At 41.5% G+C, this 22,971-nt stretch overlaps 1 protein-coding gene across 1 annotated transcript in view; it reads left to right on the top strand.

The window, feature by feature from the left end:
* The window catches only part of ANK3 (ankyrin 3), a 366,098-nt gene that overhangs the window by 249,495 nt on the left and 93,632 nt on the right, over positions 1-22,971 (top strand). Inside the window, exons 24-25 of the mRNA XM_065922389.1 lie at positions 3,803-3,926; positions 9,041-9,143. Of these exons, the coding sequence (XP_065778461.1) occupies positions 3,803-3,926; positions 9,041-9,143 (227 nt within the window). The remainder of the gene's footprint in view (positions 1-3,802; positions 3,927-9,040; positions 9,144-22,971) is intronic.

Raw genomic sequence — 22,971 nt, 5'->3', positions numbered from 1 at the left:
TTAGTCATTGGCCAAATGTACTGACAGCTCCCATCCCCACCTCAACACTGGGCTGCTTTAGGTTTCATACTGACCATTTCTGAGGCCTAAGAAGGAGATGCAAAAAAGAATAGAAACTTACTGTTGTTGAAATTTTACTGTATCCCAGTCACCAAGCTTGGCATGCCAAGAGAGTACGAAGCTGCTGTGGCATGTAGATGGGGGGCAAAAGCAAAATCATCAACCTATTTAATAAAAGCAATCATGAATTTCAAAAATATTGATGGAGCATTTATAATATGGCAGGCCCAGGACAATGTGTGTTCTCACTCTCCCATGGGAGAGACCAAGCAGATGTTTTTCCTGCCAATACACTGATACAGGGAACTCACATGAAGGACACAAGAGGGGGAGTGGAGGATGAGAAGAGTTCTAGAAAGAATCAGAGATTGGAGAAATTACTCAGGTGGAGAAGGAGGGGTGAAGGTCCATCAAAGGAAGACACCCTAGGTTGTGGCTCAAAGTCTAAAAATGTTCAGAATTTCTAGGGACTGAAAGAATTCTGTGTAACAGGAGGGCAGGATGAGTGTGGAGGGGTGGCCAGAGAGAGTTGGTCAAGAAGTCATGAAGAAGGAAACTTTTCTTGCAGTCCTTGTTAGGAAGCTTGAATGAGTGACCACCATTGACTCAGACTTTGCTGAGTCTGTTTGTTTTGTTTTTTGGCCGTACCATGGGGCATGTGTGATCTTAGTTTCCTCACCGGGGATTGAACCCATGCCCTCTGCCTTGGAAGCACAGAATCTTAACCACTGGACTGTCAGGGAAGTCCTAGTCGGTTGGATTTCAAGTGCATCTGTGACAAACAGGTTAGAAGTTCAGACATTTTCTCCATTTTAACCATGACTTCCTCTTCCATTCTTTAGAGTTGGAAATGATTCTTTTTATTATGTTTATATTACTATTGGGGTGGGGGATATTTTTCAAGATGTATCAGGCATTATAAATGGCTTCCCTTCTCATTATGGGTATTTACAATGTTGATTACAGCCGGGCGGATCCAATTCAAACGCCAGGTGTCATATCATCTGAATATTAGACGAGTCATTCTTTATGCATTGATCCAGGAACAACAAATCTGTTCCCTACCTCATCAGTTCTATGGATTCATGCTTCTGTATATTTAGGTAACAGTGCAAGAGATAGATGCAAAATATGAAAAGGTGCTGCACACCCACTTCCTCCAAGATAATGTCAAAACCTCTTTGCCCTTTCTGGCCTGATTGTTCAGCTCTTCTGAGAGAAAGTGATTGAAATTGCCTCTCGCGAGAGTCCAGATGGCAGATGCAGAAGTCCCACTAGTTTTTCCCTCCACTGCCAACAGAAACAGGGTGGAGCAGCTGGGAAGGGAGGCCAGGAGCCCCAGAGAGAGGGAAACAGTGGAACAATGCCGGGACGGAGGCACCTCCTCAGCTGCCCCTAGCCCCTTGCGGCCAAGACCTCCCCAGCCAACCCAAGCTCCCTCCGCCTCTCGCCTTCTCCTGGGACTCCTCAGGGAAGGAGGACCAGTCAGTAACTTCCATCGCATCAGGGAGATGAAAGAGTTTGTGCAAGAGATAAAACAGAGCCTCCACTCCATTTCCCCTGCTTGTCTCACTTCTTTCCTCCCACTCTCGATAGAAACAGCAGTGATGAGTGCTTTCTCCAGCGCTGCTTGGAGAGCTCCTGTGGCTTCTCTCTGCCCCACAGTTTCCCAACCCCAACCCGAGGGCAGGCCCTCCCTCCCCCACCTCCCGCCCTCTCTTTTTTCCCCTCCTTCCACCTGACAGGGACCATAAATAACCCAGGCTCCTGGTGTTCCCAGCTGAAAACAAAAAGTTACAAAGTTTGCCTGGAGCTCTCTGCCACTCCCTGCCGGGGCCACTTCTTCCTTTCTTCTCCTGTTTTTCCTCTCTACCTGCCTTGGCTGTTTCTTCAGGTTGGAGAAGAGTCGCCTCCCCATTAAGTGCAGTGACTCGCTTGCTGGCTCTCCCTAGATTTCAGGCTGTCTCAGCTACCCGGTTAGGCAGCGGGCATTGGTATCAAATTACCGAAAGTCTACCCTGGAGCAGTCCTCATATTTACATACAAATAAGTCTGGGGCTCGCATTTATGTCACCAATCGGTTCTGCTAGAGGCTTGCCAGAGGAGTTGTTAATCCAATCAGAAGGAGTTTTAAAAGGATGTCTTCGGAGTGATCAAAAAGGATCTTGATCTCAATGAAATGTGGCCAGATTTGGGGGGATTTTTTTTCATCTGAAAAACTGAAAGTCTGTTAACACTGATGAGTAGGAAAAGATGTGTAATTCTTCAGTTGCCGGCGAGGAGATGAAGATGCTGAAAGGAGCTCGGAGGTGGTGGTGAAGACCGTGGATCCAACCCAGGGATTGGTTTTTGGGGGCTGATCTGGAGGTAGATTCTAAATCACTGTCTCAGGAATTCCTGGAAACATCAGGAAAACATTTGACCAGCCCAACCTGGTGGAAATGGCTTTAACACAGAGTAAGATCTTTCTTTAAGTTGTACTTAAGTGTGTGCTGTTTTTGTTTCCTCCATAGTGAATGTGCAAATAGCCCAGCTGTAAAGTAACTTAAAATAATCTCTTGGTTCTGGGTAGCTGTAGAAAGCTGATCTATTTAGTTTTTACACTTGCAAAAATGGTAGTTGATAATGTATTTTTAGACTTGATTGGTAGTTTAAAAGCTGAGCTCTTGTGGTTTCCTGAGTTTAAATGAATGGAAATTATAAATGATGTTGAATGAAGGATTGGAAAATAGAGCCAGAGTAGTGAAATCGCTTACCTTTGAGAAAACAGAAACATACACGCCTTTCAAATCCTGTTCAGCCAGCTAGGCTTGTACCCAGTAGAATGAGAGTCGAGTCATAAAAAGGAGAAAGAGTTTGCCTGTTTGTGAAGGGAACTTTTCCACAGCCCATGCTACATTTTGTAAAGGATGGGAAATGTCCCAGAGGGCAAAAGGCATCTGGAAAACCTGCCCAGTCACTCCTGGAATGTGTTTTTTTTTTTTCTGCGTGAGATCATGTTATGCCTGTGTAGCTAGTAAAAGTATTCTATGCACTTACTCTGTATAGATGGTTCAAGAACAATTTATTTCTTTCCAGCTGTTGAAGCCCCGATTTGATCTCTGTTGAGGGTAGAGCCACTTTCTGAGCAGGGTTCAAGCGCTGTGGCAGCTGTATTGAGCTGTTCATTTGATAGATTTCGAAACAGTTCAATGTGGATGTGTTTCAAGGTTCCCCAGTTGAGCAGTTCTAATTCAGATTAAATCACTTGCCAGTTATTTACATAACTCCAAACTGAAATCCTGGTTGTGAGAAAACCATTTAAAATAAAGTTGGTTCTCTTCCCACATAAAATTTCCAGAACAGGGATGAAGAGGTGCCTCTTATTTTGCAATCCAGGTCCATTCAGACAAGCTGCCCTCATCATGGTCGGGCCAGGAACTCCCAAGCTGACATAAGAGATGAACCTTTCTAGTTGGCTAGGGCTTGAGGCGGGGACAAGGAGATATGGAAATGTTTTTAAATTGGTACCTATTGCCAGGAGCTCTTTCTGCTGCTTAAATTCACTCTTGAAATGATGAACTAACCTCTTCCTATACTTTTTCCTTCTTAAGGGCAGTTACAAATATTATCCAGGGGATGGGGGGAAATAAACATGAGAAAATGGATGGTTAGCTAATGGCCAGAGGAGCAGTTTTCTCCCCAAACAGACACATTTTCAGAAAGGAGGCTTCTGATGCGGGCTTGCTTTGTCCATCCACAGGTGAAGATGCGATGACAGGCGACACGGACAAGTATCTTGGGCCACAAGACCTCAAGGAACTGGGTGATGACTCCCTGCCTGCAGAGGGCTACGTGGGCTTCAGTCTGGGGGCCCGTTCTGCCAGGTACTCCACTGTGGCCCTGTACTCACAGTTAATTTAAAGCAACCATGGTGTCGTAAACTGAAACCATTTTCATTTTTCACATTATCCCCCAAAGTGCCCTTGGGGTAAGGATGTGAATTCGGTGAAATGTACACATGCTCTGCTCTTTTCTTTTGTGGTTTTCAGTCTTTAATTTTATGTGAGTGAACGTGTTAATTGTTTGTTCTGTTTTTCCCTACCTGGCAGTTATGCTTCAAGCATAATATAGCAAAAGAGTTCACTGACAGGATAGGGAGAACCAATCTGGGTCACATGTTTTAAAAATAAGTTTTGTTCTATAATGAAAGAAAAATACCATTTTCCCATAAGTAAGAAATATTTGTGTTGATTGTTCACTATACTCTTTTCATGACTGAAAGAACAATTTATGACTGTGACTTTAAAAGAGTGCATTCTTGGGAAAAAGTACATATCGCTTATTGGAATTGTCTAGCAACTGTTTGAGCATCTCTTCGAAAGCTCTGCCATTTGTTTGTTTACAAGGGACATGTTAAAGGTGAAACGGTGACTTAATCAAAAGCCAGAGGCAGGAATGGTGGCAAATTCAGTGCTGAAAACTGAAGCATAAAGCTTTTGTATGTGGAAAACCTTGGCTCCAGCCTGACCTGGTTAAAAGGAACAGGACCTTGTCCAGAATTTGGAGACTTCTTTTCCCTGGTTGGATTAACAGCATGTTTGCTGACAGTCAAGTTATTTTTAAGCTAATAATTAAACCTTCTGAGTTAGAGCCCTGGGGACATTTTCCTATCGTTTAAAAATCTGTTGTAAAAAGTTTCATTGTCTGATGGTAAAATGGCATTTCCCACAAAGTAAACCTGGGAGTTTATTCTTAGTGTCGTTGATATGGACAGTTTAGACTCAGAATTGATTTTTCTTTGAGTCAGTCTTTTTTTTTCTTAATAGAATTTGAAACCTCGTGTAACTTAATCAACTTTTGACTTTATACATATATTTATAGAAGACCTTAAAATCTTATTGCAGCAGGTGTCATTAATGACAACAGGAAAATGAGTTTCTAGAAACATGTCTTTTTTCAGGTAAACACAAATAACAACAAATTACAACTGAAAATATGTAGACTCTTAAAGGACCTTAAGGAAAACTTCTGTTTAGAGACCTAATAGCTTTAGTGATCTAATAACTAGCTGATTTGCTTCCTCAGATAATAAATAAAAGACATTTCATGACTCAGTCATTTGTGTGTAGGGAATTGTAGCAGCTGACCTCCAGTGAGAGATGAAACCAGAATATTGTCTCTTATAAACTTTCCACAAGACAGTCCTGAGGCTTTCATACTTCTAGTTTGGATTGCACCATTCCTCTTTGTTGCTATTATATGTAACTCATTTTTTGACATTGGCAACTGATGTTATGCTCAGAGGCAAATTTTAAAAATCTCTAAAGCTGATGTATTTTTTAAAGTACTGTTAGAGTATTACCAAATATAATATTCTGAGTGTAACATTTAAAAAGGAATACATTAAATGTGTAACTCATCCAACCATAACATTTTTTTTTCTTTTTTCCTGTCTGATTTTTTTTTTTTGCTTTCTACTTCTCCTGCTTTTTCTAAAAATACTTAAAAATAGTCCCAAGATCAGGTAAGGAGACACGGCGCTTTGACAATGTTTCTCCGCCTTTCCCAGCTCATTTCCTCATCTGTGCTTTTCCGGCATTGTGCTGTGCTGCCATGAGCTTTTTCTTTTTTTATTTCTCCGCTCAGCTTTAGAAAATCAGTTTTGTTATTTGAGAAAATAAGCAAATAGCTAAATGTGTAATAAATAATGTTACTTATGCAAAGCTGACTGAATACATGAGGAATTTATTTCCCTCAGCATAAAAGTTGTGTAGTGCATGAAGTAACTGGAGAGGTCGCACTGGGTTTATAGGCAATGTCTTGACTGGAAGGACTGTTTGTTTGCTGAGTGCTGGTTTCTTTGAGTTGTGCTAGGTACATTAGGATAACTTTAGGATTCTGAGGCGTGTGTTTTTCTAACACTTCCTCTGCTTAACACTTAGGGTATACTGATGGCTACAAATAATATCATTGACCTCAGTGAAAAACAATGTAATGCTTCCCAGACCCCCACGCAAATTATCTCTCATTTAAGTAGCTGAAAGCACTTCGATGTATTAAAGATTCACACTGAAGCTTGATGCCTTTAATGGGCTCTCCATCTGCCTAATGTAAGTTGGTCAGGAGTAGGAATTATGTCAAATGAAGACATCTTTAGATGTTTCCACTGACAGCTCCCAATTCTAGGCTCCGTTCTTTTATTCACACTCCTACAGTAATTGAAAGAAAGAAGATTCTGTTCTTTTTTTTTTAATCACTACATCTTAGATATGTTTAAGGACTAAACTTAAAATTAATATGTAATCATTAAAAAAACTTTTAAGTATTTGTTCACATGTACAATAAAACCATCTCATGTACCACCAGTATTAATATCTGCCATGGGAACCATAATTTAGAGACATTAATATCTGTATTGAACAGTGCAGATTGAGTACATGTCCCTCACTCTGTTGGAAAAGAAAGTTCTGTTGGATAGTGTTGAGTTAGAAAGTAGAAAGACAATTCCTGCTTTTAGGAAGCTTATATGGCATCTGAGAGAGGGCATGGGGCTAGAAACAGGAATAACAACAACAAAAGTTTGCAATAAAAACAGGGGAAAAAAAGAGTGATGGGTCATGATTGGGCACTGCAGGCCCGACTATGTAAGAGGTCAGAGGCACATGGCTTACTAAGTAAGCTCTATGCAAGGATAACGCTCAACTTTCTTTTTTTCCTTTTATATCCAATTTCTAATATTGTGTCCTCCCCATAATAGTCACTTAGTAAGTATCTGCTCAAAACACTTAACAATCACTCTGTAGGATGATGGCTATTTTAGAGAAAGTAAGGCTCTCATCCTAGAAGCAGGATGTTGTACCAACCCATTTGTGTAGACACTTGGAATAAAGCCTATCATTCAGGGGCCTCTGTATCTTGATATAAAAATACCCACTTTGGGATAGTCTTTAGTACATCCAAAATATATCCATATATGCCTTCAATATTCTGTGCTTGCACAATATTCTGTGCTTTCACAAAATGATTTCAAGACAGGCAGTAGGGGAAAAGAAATCATTTTGTGCAAGCCCAGAATCATTTCTTAGGTATGTCTCCTTTGCTCTTTTTTCTGACAAGCACAGACAAAGCAGGGCTGAGGCCAGAGTCTGACCAATGCTGCCGGTAAAGATTCAAGCAGCCATGTTTGGATTCAGACAGTCTATTACTCCCTGCTGCTGCTGCTAAGTTGCTTCAGTCGTGTCCGACTCTGTGTGACCCCATAGACAGCAGCCCACCAGGCTCCCCTGTCCCTGGGATTCTCCAGGCAAGAACACGAGTGGGTTGCCATTTCCTTCTCCAATGCATGAAAGTAAAAAGTGAAAGTGAAGTCGCTCAGTGGTGTCCCATCTTCGCGACCCCATGGACTGCAGCCTACCAGGCTCCTCCATCCATGGGATTTTCCAGGCGAGAGTACTGGAGTGGGGTGCCATCGCCTTCTTCATAGGTGGGGCCAACTTGCCGTGGTCCTTGTCCTCCACACCAGGAAAGATGACACCGAAACCAAAGAGGCTGTATGTCTACCACATTAACTGTGAGCTTCCCCATCGCTGAGGAGCCCGTTCCAGAAGGCGGCTTAGCAGTCTCATATTCTGCAACTGTCTTCCAAGGACGATGAGACAGGAAGCCTCAGACCGCTTTCAAAACAGGAGTCAAGGAGAAGCCACCTCATGACCACCTACCTGGTAGGGAGGCAAGGGGCCTTGAAGCAGCTTCTCACAAGACTCCATGCTCTGTGTTCCTGAAGGATCACCAGGGTTCTTTCTGCCAGTGCCTATATGAGCTGCCACCCCAGTCTGTCTGGATATTATGTAGCTATATGTAGATACATGGATATATGTAGAGTTACTAGGATCCCTACTCTATTGGTTTCTTTTTTTTAATCAAAATATAACTGACAAATAAACTTTATATTAATTTCAGGTACATAACATAGTGGTTCCACATATGTATATATTGCAAAACAAGCACCATAATAGGTCTAGTTAACACTCATCACCACACATAGTTGCACTTTTTTTTTTTTAGGATGACAAATTTTAAGATCTCACTTAGCAACTTTCAAATATGCAAAACACTATTATAAACTATAGTCAGCATGCTGTACATTAAATCCTCAGGTCTGACTCATTTTATAACTGAAAGTTTATACCTTTTGACCACCTTCACCCATTTTGCCCATCCCCCATGCCTTCTTGGTATGATTTTAGAGGTTCAAGGTGGTGAGTGGCACTTTAGGACATCAGGGGTCCTGCACTCTGGGGAGTTCAGAGGCTGCATAGAATATTGAGAAAGACTAGGAAGGAGAAGAGCAGAAGAAGCAAAGCTAAAAAGAGTACAGAAAGGAAAGGCAAGATAACTATATGGAATTTTAATTTTTCACAGCCAGAAAGATGGCAAAAAAGATCATGTCAGGATAACACTTCTTGTTTCTTCATGTTTTCCATGAGAGGTAGTTGCAAACCAGAGCTCTCAGTAGGTTAAACCTGCATCTAGTTCCCAAATCCTTATTAACAGATGGATTTATAGCAACATAATTCCATTAAATAGTGCGAGACAGACAAATATGGACCAGAAAGAGAGGAGACTCTCAAAGAAGGTTTTAACAAAGAAAAAAAAAATCTCTCCAGCTATCAAATTACCTAGAGTCATCCGGTTCTTCTGAATTGTCATATTGGTTCAACTGTCACAGAGAAACATCCAAAGTCTTCCTATATTTCATCTTCTCACAGATTGAATACCAGACGGCCTAATTTTAAACAAAACCTGATCATGAGGTTATCTAAGCTTAAGAAATTTCCTCAAGTATAAGGAAGTTTATTTTTGACCATGTCTTTTCAAGAGCGATTTTGGATGATATTTTGAGCCATCTTGCCTGTTCTGAAAGTTGCATGCATTAATGTTCTTTTACCCATCTCATCATCATCTCCCCCTCTTGAATGGTTAACTGTAACTACAACAGCCTCCGCTCCTTCAGCTCGGATAGGTCTTACACCTTGAACCGAAGCTCCTACGCCCGGGACAGCATGATGATTGAGGAGCTGCTGGTGCCGTCCAAAGAGCAGGTACGTGTTCTTCCTCAAACCTTCTTTCGTTGTGAAGCTTTCATTTGTTATGATTGAGTCACATTCTGCGAGTTTGATTTTGCCTTTGTAAGTCTTCCTATACTGCCAGTTAAAGAAAAAGTCAGGGATTTCCCTGGCGGTCCAGTGGTTGAGACTCCACACTTCCACTGCAGGGGGCACGGGTTCAGTCCCTGGTCGGGGAACCAGGATCACACGTGCTGCAGTGCATGGCCAAAGAAAAGAAAAAAAAATCAGTCTTACCGTAAATCGAAATATCCCTCTCTTCTGCAGATCAGTCTCTCAGATCCCACAGAGAGGAATTTAAAGAAGTCCTAGGAAAGGCACGGGTACCTTTCTCATTTCTTAGTCAAGTCTTTCAGTTTTTTGAAAAAGAGAGTTAATAATAATTGGTAGCTAAAGCTGCTGACATTATCCACACGAATGCTTGATTCTGCTCGATAGTGTATGGGTGTTGGAATTTGCTGAAATTGTTTTTAGTGAGCCATAGATTAGATTGGTCATGTTTTTGGCCTATTAGCTCCAAAGCTGCCTGGGATGGACTTTCTCAAGATATGCTAGTATTTTGCTTTCTGCTAGAATCTTTGTTTAGTTAACTTGGTATTTATGCAATATCTTCTTTCCAATAACTGTGGCTCAATAGATACTGGTTTATTATAGGAAGTCCTAGTAACAGAATCTTGCTGCCTATGGACTCAGGATAGATCATTAGTCTAGATACACATAATAATACCTGGTTTTAAATGTGCAGTCAGGAGCTGGTGATGGATGAAACTGTTTGGACCATAAAACTAAGTTTGTAGGTGGCCTATAATAGTTAAACAATATACATGGTGAAATTATGCTGAACTTACTGATTCACTACATAATAAAGGTAAATTGGGGCAGATGAATAAGTGATAGACATTTATCATCACCAAGTTAGGTAGCCACACCTTGGAGGGTTCCACCTATCTGGAGATGCTGACTTTCAGAAACACAGATGTACATGGTACTTCATAAGGAGCAGAGTACGCATTTTTTAAAGCTTTTCTTTTTTTAAGTTATTTATTTATTTCTTTATTTTTGGCTGTGCTGGGTCATCGTTGATGTGTGGGCTTTTCTCTGGTTTCATGAGTGGGGGCTAATCTCTAGATGCCATGCACAGGTTTCTCATTGCGGTGACTTCTCTTGACGACCATGGGCTCTAGGTTGTGTGGTCTTCAGTAGTTGTGGTTCTTAGCTGCTCACAGCATGCTCCGGGATCTTCCTGGCTCAAGGATCAAACTCGTGTCTCCTGCATTGGCAGGCAGAATCTTTACCACTGAGCCACCAGGGAAGCACCCACAGTACATATTTTAACACTTTTATACTCTCTAGAGCATTCTTAGCAAGCAGGCCTTACAAAGATGACTACAATGGCTATTCAGTGTTTGGTCAAACAAAACACCATTTGTAGAATGATTATAGGTGCATGCCATAATTTAAGTGGGTGTTAGCACCAGAGAAGGCACTTGTCTCAAATAATGAAGCTAAGCTCTTAGGTATAAAGTGTAGCCTAGGTTGTGGTTTTCTGAAGAACTTTATGCTTGGTTGGCTGTGGTCATTCTCCTAGTTCGGTGATTCTGATCTCTTTATGTTCCCAATTGAAATGAAATATATTAGTGGATATATTGATAACACTTCTGAGTATAGAAATAGCTGAAATTCTCTACGCTCTAAGAGAACCCCACAGAACTTACAAAGTTTCAAGTGAAAGGAGAGTCCTTGAACACTTTGCTGTTATATAACACATGTGCCTAGTTCTATAATGGAATAACAGATCCTCCACTGAACCTAATTATGGTTTATATTTCTGAATACATAATTGTTTAGGGGCAAGGGCCTGAGATGGAGGCTACCACCACCATTATCACCATGAGTTCACCATCATCACCACCACCACCATGACCCCATTACTGCCACCATTACCTCCACCACCCCATGACCCCATCCCCACCACCATCACCTCCACCACCCCATGACCCCATCCCCACCACCATCACCTCCACCACCATGACCAGCCCTTTTACCACCACAGTTATCAGTCTCTCAGTTTCTGCCTGTCTGCCTTAAGGAAAATGCAGATGTGTGCAATGCTACAAGCCTACAAACAGGCTTCTGAGGTTTCTCACACCACTCCCTGCTAACTACTACCAAGACCTACTTAATCAGGTAGACGGGTGGGGCAGCATTTACTCAGAATGAAGGATTTGTGAAAAAGAAATGAAGGCTAGAGAGAACTTTTGAGGTGAAGCTGGTGTTCTTTTGTATAGTTTGTTGCTGCTCCAGTTTCAACAACACCTCTCTGGACATCACAAACCCTGCTGTAGACCAGTCAGAAGAAAGGCAAGCTTAGGATACCTTAAAATTTTTTACTAATAATTATTAAGTTCCTAACTTCGGAAGCAGATAGTTGCTTTCTTTAATGGTGACAGAGAATCTGTGGTCTGACAGGCATTTCTCATGGAACTAGCACATTTAATGAACACATCACATGACTCCAGGATAAATTTACTGGAGACTTGGAAAAAAGAAACCAATGGCATAAAGACATTTTAGGGACAGTTGGTGGCATTTGAAAACATACTGGCTATACTGTTAGGAAATTAGTGTTCATTTTCCTAGCAGTGATAATAGTATTGAAGCTATATAGGGGAATATCTCTCTTCCAGGGGTATGCATGTTGAAATTTTAAATAATGAAGTAATGTTTAAGTCAGCTATTTTCAAATGGTTCAGCCAAAAGTGTATTTGCATGGAGAGAGAGAAGAAAATCAAATATGACAAAATGCTCAACTGTTGAATCTATGTTGAGTGTCTATAAGTATTCCTTATACAGCTTTTTCAACTTTTTTATTTGTATAAAATAATAAGAATTTGGAGGAAAGGGGAGGACAAATTCTGAAAGAGGTATAACAACTTACTTAGTCCCTAATGTCTCATTTATTACAGAAGAGAAAGAAAAGACTAATTCCTCAAAAGACTGGCTTTATTTCAGAGGGAAGAGTCTAGTTACACTGGGCACAATTCATGAGAAGCATTTACTTCAGAAGTGCATTTAAACACTTTGTTAGAATTAAGTGACAAAAAAATATTAGTTTATGTCTATCATGTCTCAAAATCTGCATGTGTAAAATTTTATAATGGAGTTTCTCCATGGTGTTGATTTTGTCTGAAAGCATGTAAGAAATCTTAAATATTTATAATTCCTAAAGCAGTGATATATGACTTAGTGTAAGATTTAAAACTGCCCTATCATTGCCCAGTTAAAGTTGCTTTGACAAGTAAAGGTGAAAAATGAATAAAAATTAACTCACCGTGAACTTGTTTTTCTTTTTTTTTTTTTTTTGCAACGGTAGAGCTCACCCATACAAGGCACAGTTGCCTCTTTATTATCCAACTGCTGATTAATCAGTTTGCATATTAACCACAGTTAAGTGGAGATGAGACCCAGGATGGTTAGCACAGGCCTGCCACCCCAGGTTCCTGAAAACCTGTGCAGATTTGAGGGCAGGTGTGGAGGCCAGAGCTGAGGAGCAGAGTTGGGAGAAGGAAGCCATCCCCATGCCCTGCTGGGTCTTAGTCATGATTAGTCCATAAAGCACGTAATCCCCCTATGGATATCAAGTGTGGACTCTTCTGTACTGTGATACTGAGTTATCCAGGAACTCCACATTCCTTTAGCTTCCCTTCACCTTGCAATTAAGAGTCACATGTAGTGGTGGCCTAAATGGGAGGGAAATCCCAAAAAGAAGGGATCATGTAAATATGTAGCTGATTCACTTGGCTGTCAGCAGAAACTAACACAACAATGTAAAGCAACTATACTCTAATAAAAATTAATTTACAGAAAAAATTAAAAGAAGTTGAGAAAGATGAAGAAATTGAGGTACAAGCAGCTGAAGTAACTCACCCCAGGGGACACAGCTAATGAAGGGCAGAGTCACTAGCCATACAGCCCTATGTTGCCTTCTTTTTGCCTTCTTTATTTAAAGGAAGTTTTATTGAAGTCTAGTTGATTTACAGTGTTGCTTTAATTCCCTCTGTACGGCAGAGTGACTCAGATATACATAATATTTAATACCCCTCCACTCAGTCTGCACTGCTCCACCTGGGAAGGGAGTCAGCTCAGCCCACTGCACTCCGCCCTCCAGGATCTCACACTGTCAGTATTCTTAACATGGGTGTGGTGCCGTCCTCTGCATTCACTTTTTTTTTTGGCATGAAAGATTATATTTAGACACATGTTCTTTATTATGCTTGTTTCTAATTCTAGTAATAAGTTCTTATTGAATGTGCTTTAAAAGGAACTGACAACATTTCCAGTTTATGTTCAGCAACAAGTTATGAAAATTATGGTGAAAATGACTATACTAAAAATTAGGGCATAGAAGGCATCATTAAAGGAATGGAAATAGTTGACCTTTACGTAGATATGAAGCAGAAGGTAATAGTGGTCTAAAAATATTGTGCAGGTTACCCAGTTAATTACACTTCCTGTGAATGACCCTAAAAGTTGTTGGGATGTGTACTGTAGGCAGAAACATTTAAATCAGTATGATTTCTGGTAGTTATTAAAAGATGGAATAAGAGCAGAAATTAGAATTCCCAGCCCACTCTCTTTAGACGGCAGTGACAGCGTCTGATGCTCCTACGCCTGCACCTTTATTCATGTGTGCTGTGTGCTGTCGCTTCAGTCATGTTCGCCTCTTTACGACCCTATTGACTGCTAGGCTCCTCTGTCCATGGAATTCTCCAGGCAAGAATACTGCAGTGGGTTGCCATGCCCTCCTGCAGGATATCTTCCTGATCCAGGGATCAAACCCACATCTCTTACGTCGCCTGCATTGGCAGACGGGTTCTTTACCACTAGCGCCACCTGGTGTCATTTTGAAGGGGTTGAATTCTTCCCTCTCTCCTACAAGGGTGGGCCTCAGTTCTGGCTATTCAGAGAATTCCTTGTCCTGGATTATAAAGACTACATCAGGGTGAAATATAAAATCTCAGCCGGCCTAAAGAGAGTTTGTGCAGCCTTTGGGGTTGCTAAGCTGAACGGTGACATAGACCCAAAGGGGGCTAGAGGTGGAGCATAAAGATGAACGATTCCTACCATCTTTGGGACAGTAGCTAGATCTAGTCATGCCCGATGTTGCACCACCCAGACTTTCCCATTATATAAACCAGTACATTAATCTCAACCTGCCCCCAACCCCTGGAGTGTTTTAAGCCAGTTTAATTTGGGCTTCTCTCCTCACTAATATGCGGGCTATTCAGTTCAGTTCAGTCGCTCAGTCGTGTCTGACTCTTTGTGATCCCATGGACTGCAGCATGCCAGGCTTCCCAGTCCATCACCAGCTCCCAGAGCTTGCTCAAATTCATGTCCATCGAGTCGGTAATTCCATCCAACTGTCTCACCCTCTGTCATCCCCTTCTCCTCCTGCCCTCAATCTTTCCCAGCATCAGGGTCTTTTCAAATGAGTCAGTTCTTCACATCAGGTGGCCAAAGTATTGGAGTTTCAGTTTCAGCATCAGTCCTTCCAATGAATATTCAGGACTGATTTCCTTTAGGATGGACTGGTTGGATCTCCTTGCAGTCCAAGGGACTCTCAGGGGTCTTCTCCAACACCGCAGTACAAAAGTATCAATTCTTTGGTGCTCAGCTTTCTTTATAGTCCGATTCTCACATCAGTACATGACTACGGGAAAAACCATAGCTTTGACTAGATGGACCTTTGTCAGCAAAGTAATGTCTCTGCTTTTTAATATGCTGTCTAGGTTGGTCATAGCTTTTCTTCCAAGGAGCAAGCATCTTTTAATTTCATGACTACAGTCACCATTGGCAGTGATTTTGGAGCCCAGGAAAATAAAGTCTCTCCCTGTTTCCATTGTTTCCCCATCTATTTGCCATGAAGTGATGAGACTGGATGCCATGATCTTAGTTTTTTGAATGTTGAGTTTTAAGCCAACTTTTTCACTCTCCTCTTTCACTTTCATCAAGAGGCTCTTAAGTTTTTCTTTGCTTTCTGCCATAAGGGTGGTGTCATCTGCACATTTGAGGTTATTGATAGTTCTCCCGTCAATCTTGATCCCAGCTTGTGCTTCATCAAGCCTGGCATTTCATACGCATAGAAGTTAAATTAGCAGGGTGACAATATACATCCATGTCATACTCCTTTCCCAATTTGGAATCAGTCTGTTTTTCCATGTCCGGTTCTAACTGTGGCTTCTTGACCTGCATACAGATTTCTCAGGAGGCAGGTCAGGTGGTCTGGTATTTCCATCTGTTGAAGAATTTTCCAGTGTGTTGTGACCTACATAGTGAAAGGCTTTGGTGTAATCAATAAAGCAAAAGTAGATGTTTTTCTGGAATGCTGAATGCTGGCTATTGGTAATGGTCAAATCCGGCCTGAACAACCACCTATCAAGGGCAGCGTAGAAAGTCTTCTAGCCACCTCAAAGTGCAGTTCAACCTTGAGATTATGTTAGTTTATGCTTTCTTTCCAGGAATAAATCTAATTTTAACTAAATAAAAATAAAATGAGGGAACTCGTTGGCCGTCCAGTGGTTAGGATTTTGTGCTTCCAGTTCTGGGAGCCCAGGTTTGATCCCTAGTTAGGGAACTAATATTCTACAAGCTGCTCAGCAAGGTCAAAAAATAGAGAAAGGCTTTCTTTGCCAGTTGATTTCTAACAAAGCCTTTCATTTCCTTTTGGTTCTGTAGACATAGATGCCGTGCATCTGTTGTTGTTGTTGTTTAGTTACTAAGTCGTGTCCAACTCTTTGCAACCCCATGGACTGCAGTGTACCAGGTTTCCCTGTCCTTCACTATCTCCCAGAGTCTGCTCAAACTCATGTTCGTTGAGTTGGTGATGCCATCCAACCATCTCATCCTTTGTTGCCCCCTTCTGCTCCTGCCCTCAATTCTTCCCAGCATCAGGATCTTTTCCAAAAGACCTTTTCTAAAGAGTCGTTTCTTTGTATCAGGTGGTATTAGAGTTTCAGCTTCAGCATCAGTCTTTCCAGTGAGTATTCAGGGTTAATTTCCTTTAGAATTGACTGGTTTGATCTCCTTGCTGTCCAAGGGACTCTCAAAAGTCTTCTCTAGCATCACAGTTCAAAAGCATCAATTCTTCAGCACTCAGCCTTCTTTATGGCCCACCTCTCACATCACTATAGGACTACTGAAAAACCATAGCTTTGACCATAAGGACCTTTGTCGGCACAATGATATCTGTGCTTTTTAATACGCTGTCTAGATTTGTCATAGCCTTTCTGCCAAAGTATCTTTTAATTTCATGGCTGCAGTCACAGTCTGCAGTGGTTTTGAAGCCCTCCCCAAAATAAAATCTGTCACTGTTTCCACATTTTCCCCATCTAATTGCCATGAAGTAATGGGACCAAATGCCATGATCTTAGTTTTTTGAATGCCGAGTTTTAAGCCAGCTTTTTCACTCTCCTCTTTACAATTCATCAAGAAGCTCTTTAGTTCCTCTTGGCTTTCTGCCATTAGAGTGGTATCATCTGCATATCTGAGGTTGTAGACATGCATCTACTAAAAGAGAAAAATGGGGCAGCTACAGGGCCCTGTCCGTCTCCAATTAGGTTGCTGTCAACTTGCAGACTTCCTTCTTCAGAACTGGTTTGCCCACAATCTTTGTGTCTAAGGGGGCTAGTAGCAGAGCTTCCAGTGGTGACCAGTTTAGAAGGTGTAACTATACCAATATGCGAACAGTTATACTGGCTGTTGGGTCCCTGTGAAGATCATTCTGGAGTCAGTGCTGGAGGCCTCCCAGTAGCCTCCCCGTACCTGGAGGCAGTTGTCACATTGTTTACCCCCTAACCCTTCTCATTTATCTCCCCACCTAGGATTCCAGATCCTTTGAGCTGGACTTGGTCTTCTGTGAGGCTGACGATGGTTTCATGTATCCTAAGCTATATACTGTGTTGTTCACAACTTGATGTATTAGCAAGGAATGTGTGAATTGGAGAGTTGTTTGGGAGAAATTCACATTTATTTATTTAAGACCTACGCCCTTTCCATGATCTCAGTAATAGAAAGGGAGAAAAATGCCCAACCCAAAAGGCTGGTTATGCTAATGTTCCTCACTGACCCTGCCAACCCCATTCTACCCCTGCCTGCCCACTCCCTCCTCCATCAGCAGATTAACTTTACTGTTTCTTTCCTTTAAGCTAATTTCTAAAGGGCTCTCACAAATGTACCTGGTGGCCAAAGGCCACCAGCCTGGGATTAAAAATTTGCTAGAGATAGTCCTTGAAAGATAAGCACCTTCAACTAGTGGCGTTTAATGTACTGCTTTTTCCTCTTCAAAGTGCTTTGCCAGCATTACTCAGGTGGCCCACTCAACACCTCTCACAGATTGGTCAGCAAGATTACAGGTTTTTTTTTTAAGGCAGAGTTTGGTGTTGTAACTTAAGGTAGTACAGTTCATTTAGATGTCTTGAGCCGGATGTTGATGTATTAACATTCTCAGCTTCTGTGCTGACCTTGACTCACCTTCTCTTGTTAAAGTGGTTGCTAAATTTTCTTAAAATCAATCTGATTTGGAAATCCTTAGAATGCAACTTCATTATGGTTTGTATTCTAGTCTCAAATAAGTCTTATGGGTAATAAGATTTCTAGAAAAGAAATACTTTAGAAAAGACCCGGTTTAGTAAGCTCTTAATTTTTATTTTTCTGCTTCAATCAGCTTTTCTTTTATGGAATCCGTTTATAAGGTGTACATGATGTTTTGAAATGTATCTGCATTGTGAAATGGTGTCCATGGTCAAGCTAATGAACACATCCATCACCTCCCATAATTACCGTTTTTTGCTGTGTGGTGAGAACACTGGAGATCTACTCTCTTAGCAAATTTCAAGTGTTTGATACATTTTTATTCATTGCAGTCATTGTGCTGTGCTTCAGGTTTCCAGAATTTATTCATCTTATAACTGAAAATTTATTCCCTTTGATCAGTATCTCCTCTTTTTCTCCACCGCCCCTGACCCCAGTCTACGGTAACTACCACGCTAGCCTCTGTTACTATGAATTAGACTTGTTTTAAGATGGAATCCATTTCTTTCTTTTTTAAAAAATACATATATCCCCTCTTTTTTGGATTTCCTTCTCACTGAAATCACCACAGAGCATTAAGTAGAGTTCCCTGTGCTGTACACTAGGTTCTCATTAGTAATCCATTTTATGCACAGTAACGTATATATGTCAATCCCAGTCTCCCAGTTCATCCCCTTCCCCCCTTGGTATCCATTCATTTGTTTTCTACATCTGTATCTCTATTTCTGCTTTGCAAATAAGATCATCTGTGCCGTTTTCTAGATTCCAAACACATGCATTACTATACAATATTTGTTTTCCCTTTCTGATTTACTTCAGTCTGTGTGACAGTCTCTAGGTCCATGCACATCTCTGTGAATGGCACAGTTTCGTTCCTTTTTATGGCTAAGCAATATCCCACTCTACCACAATCTTCTCTATCCATTTCTTTAAAAAATATTTCCAGGTAGTTGTGGTTGATGTTGAAACAGACCTACTGTGTATTTCAGCAGTTTTCCATTTCATTCAGTATATGCCATAGGTCACAATAATTATAATAATCAGGGCAGCACCTACCATTCCTTTTATTAAATGCGTCACCTAATTCCATGTATTCAGCCACCTTATGGACTAGGTATTATCAGTACTGCATCACAGACAAAGAGCCTGGGGCTGAAAGGAGTGTTTTACTTGCCCTTTTTCACACTGGGTGATGGTTGGTGGTCCAGCTGAGAGTAAAACAGGTCTGACGACTACCTGAGTCCCTTCTGCTGCCGCCCCTTAGGCCACAGTGCCACTGTCATAAGCAAAGTTTGGCAGCCTGAGTGAAGCATATTCACCTGGAAGAGTTGATGTTTAGACCAGAATTTGTCGTGACCAAAATGCCACTTAATGTTTGTTAATCCAGCAGGCTACTCCCTATAGTCTAATAAAAATATATGCCAGCCTAAAAAGCTACACAAGGGGCTGCAATGTTACATAAATTTAAGAAATAGATTCAAATATAAAAGATCTGGGAGTATCAGGATTATTATTATCTGTGTTTTTGTTTACCTCGCAATTTGGAATTTTCACATCATTTTCACACCACTTAGGTCATTGCATTCTCACAGTGAGTTGGGACAGTTAACATTATCCACCACTACTCTAATGCAGAAATGGAGGTTCAATGAGGGTTTCTGACTTGCCATTCATGGGCCATGAAGTGAGGCAGCCCACCTCAAACCCAATCATCTATTCTCTGTCTAGGGAATCTGACACCCATGTGGGTTGCCCTGCCCCGGCCCTGTTTGACAGGTGGCTGTAGGCTGAAGTTATCCTTGGGTAACTACTAAAGCCACTAAGTGCTGGGTATTGACTTTTGACAAGCTTGTGTTTTCCTGGGTGCCCAGGCTGCTTACTTCATCCAACTGTTTCTCAACTAGATCATGTTTACAGGTTTTCTGATTAGATGCACTGGGTTTTGCCTGAGACCTGTTGCTGTGAGCTTTACCTGGTGCCGTTCACATTAGCAGTATTCAGACCACCAGTTCATCTACAGGACCACCTTCTGCCAGGGGCAGCCAAGCTGACAGACCTTAACTGGTGTCATCTGATACTGGGGGTGACGGTCTGACAGTCTGCAGCCTGGAGAATTAGCCGATATTGGAGTTAATTGGATTTCTCTTTCTTTTCCTTGCAAATACTTTCTTTTCTCCTGACTCTTTTCTTCCATGCCTGCACATTTATTTCCAGTCCTGGGCATTTGGGTGCATCCTCATTGGTGAGGCCAGTGTGTACTTGTTCTCCTCTTTGCTCTGATAAATATGGCTGGTGAGAAACTATTTTGGGAAAGTATGAAGCTCTTGCAGACAGTGATATAATCATTAGTCAGGCTTTAGACTCTATTAAATAATGTGCATTTTGATTTTAATAGTATCCTTGACATCACTTCCAAAATGAAAAATGATGTGCTTAATCATAATCATTTTAGACTTGGGGAGTAAAAGGTCTTAGGTCAGTGTGAACTTTTCCTTAACATAGTGTTCTAGGTACTGAGTAAATACTTTGTATTATCAATTTCTTGAAGTCCCTCTCTGAACCTCAGTTTCCTCATCTGTAAAAATGGTGTAATATTACCTCCCGAGGCTACTCAGTCCTAAGGATTCAAACAACACATGAATGTAAAGGCCTAGAACAGTCCTTAACACTGAGTTGATAGAGTTGCTGTTAACATAGAAATTTAAATAAGACTAAGGCATTTAGAAGATACATTCTTCCAACTGAATGGGCTCTGTTGATTTATTTTAGGCATCCTGTGTCTGTTATTGTAAAGGGCCACTCCTAGCACTGGAAATTGTTTTTGCCATGTTTTCTCCACACATTATCAGATTTTAACAAATGGGCTCATATAAATAAAAGTCCTTTGAAAAGCAGAAGTGACTTTCAAAAAAGAAAGGAAAAATAGAAGCAACTATACATATGTACTTTGAAAGTCTTTGCAAAGTAGAAATGACTGTACCATACCAACACTGGCCTTGGTGCCTGATCTCAGGTGTACATTTTCACTTAATCTTCATATCAACCAGTCATCAATTTGAAAATAAGGGAACTTAGACCGAGAAAAGTTAAGAAACATTCTAAGGATCTTAAAACCAGCAAGTAGTGTTGGGGCATCTCCAAGGGGGCTTTCAGTAAGTAAAGAAAAAGAAAAGGCAAAGGCAAAATATCTCCTTCATTCCTGATGGAGGCTAGCTTGAGGGTTGGCTGAGTGTCTGACCCAAGTGGGCCTTGGTAACTGAACCCCTGGGCAGACCCCCTGCCCAGCGGCCAGCATCAGTGACCCAGGACAGGTAGGCCCCTCATGAAGTTCTGCGTAGGGGAACAAAGCAGGTGGCTATCCTCTGTGACCAAGCTCAGGCCCACAGGAGTGAAAACTGCATCTGAGCAGAGCCTCCCAGCTGCCTTTCCCAAATCTCCCATGAAGATAAATAAACCACATTTCCAGGGCTACAGTGAATATAAAGGGACAAGGTGAGGCCTTCAGTGACACAATCGATCTGCCTTTCCAAAATGGAAAGCTTATGAGTAGGAAAAGTGCTCTCTATTCACAAATGACAAAGATGATTTTCAAATCCAAGTCTGTGACTCAGCTCTAAAGCCCAGCTTTTTCATTAAGCCCTGGGAACACCCCTACTTGCTGTGGGAAGTTTGAGAGCCGTCTCTAGTTCATCTTTTTTTTTTTCCCAAATAAGCATGGTGTCTTTACTTTTTAATTTTTTGGCTATGCTTTGCGGCATGTGGCATCTTAGTTCCCCCAACCAGTGACTGAACCTATGCGCCCTGCGTTGGAAACGTGAAGTCTTAACCATCGGACTACCAGGGAAGTCCCTCTAGCTCACCTTTTTCAACCATCATTTATGTAGTGTCTGATTTCTCATTTTAAATGTCTGTTGTAAGTAACGAAGTGGAAGAAGAGTTTTTCCTGGTACTGTGGTACCATGCACAGCGATGTGTCAGAACATTTTGAAATTCATATTGTTGATTAAAATAAGTAAGCAATTCAAGCAGCACATTTCCGTTTTAAGTGAACGTAGCCATTCCCTTCTCTAGGAGATCTTCCCGACCCAGGGAGCAGACCCAAGCTCCCCGCATTGCAGGCGGATTCTTTACTGTCTGAGCCACCAGCGAAGCCCAGTCTGTAGAAAGAAGTATTCAGAGACAAGTAGCTTGGAAATGAAGCTACCACCTCATCTCTATAAAAACCATAGGTTCAGATGGCATGCTCTGTTCTATATTTCAGTGGATGCATTGTGAGAAGAGCCTTTTGTTTGTCTGCATTTCGGTTATTAAAATTGTTAGGCCTGCCCATAACTCTGCAAAACTCTGGGAAAAAAAACTGGAACAAATATGAGGACGTACGGCCAACTGTTTTGAACAAGTCTTTGTGTTCAATGTACATTGGTTCATTTGTGTTATGACAGAGTTCCTAGGGGTGGGGAGAGTGAGGGGCCCCCATGTGCTGGCACACTCTTCCCTCAATAAATATTACATGACGGCAGTGTTACCTTTTTGTGTGATATAATTGATCGTTTCAATAATTAATGTCGCCAGTGCATGTTTCTAAGAGGACCAAGGGTAAATAATTTACAGTAATTACCAAAGAGGAGTGATATTATTTATTTATTAGAGCTTGAAAAAAATGGGTGCTTTGGAAAATAACCTTAAGGCCCCAGATGTAGGAATTTTCTAAATTTCTACTGACTAAAAAATTAAGTCAGCAGCGCCACTACTTCGCATTAAATATTTTGCCCTACTCTGGAGGTGAGTTGGGCTTCCAGATGGCAGTACTGGTAAAAAACCTGCCTGCCAATACAGAAGACTCAAGAGACGGGGGTCCAATCCCTGGGTCAGGAAGATCCCCTGGAAGAGGGCATGGCAACCCGCTCCAGTAGTCTTGCCTGGAGAATCCCATGGACAGAGAAGTCTGGTGAGCTATAGTCCATAGGGTCGCAGAGAGTCAGGACACAATTGAAACAACTACGCATGGAGCGCAGTCGTTCTTTGGGGTCTCTAAAAGTTAGTAAAATTGGTAAATGAGGCCAGACTAACGCCAACATCTAATCTTTGGTTAAACCTTAAAGAATGTGGGCACTTTCTGAAGTGATGTATTGCTCTTTGGGGATGAGGAACCTGGTTCTATAAACTTTTATGAACATCACTGATCACACACCCACCCACCGACTGTGTCCTCTCT

The sequence above is a fragment of the Muntiacus reevesi genome, chromosome 2 (genome assembly GCF_963930625.1).
Source record: "Muntiacus reevesi chromosome 2, mMunRee1.1, whole genome shotgun sequence".
Lineage (NCBI taxonomy): Eukaryota > Metazoa > Chordata > Mammalia > Artiodactyla > Cervidae > Muntiacus > Muntiacus reevesi.
This window is presented reverse-complemented; position numbering and strand designations above follow the sequence as displayed.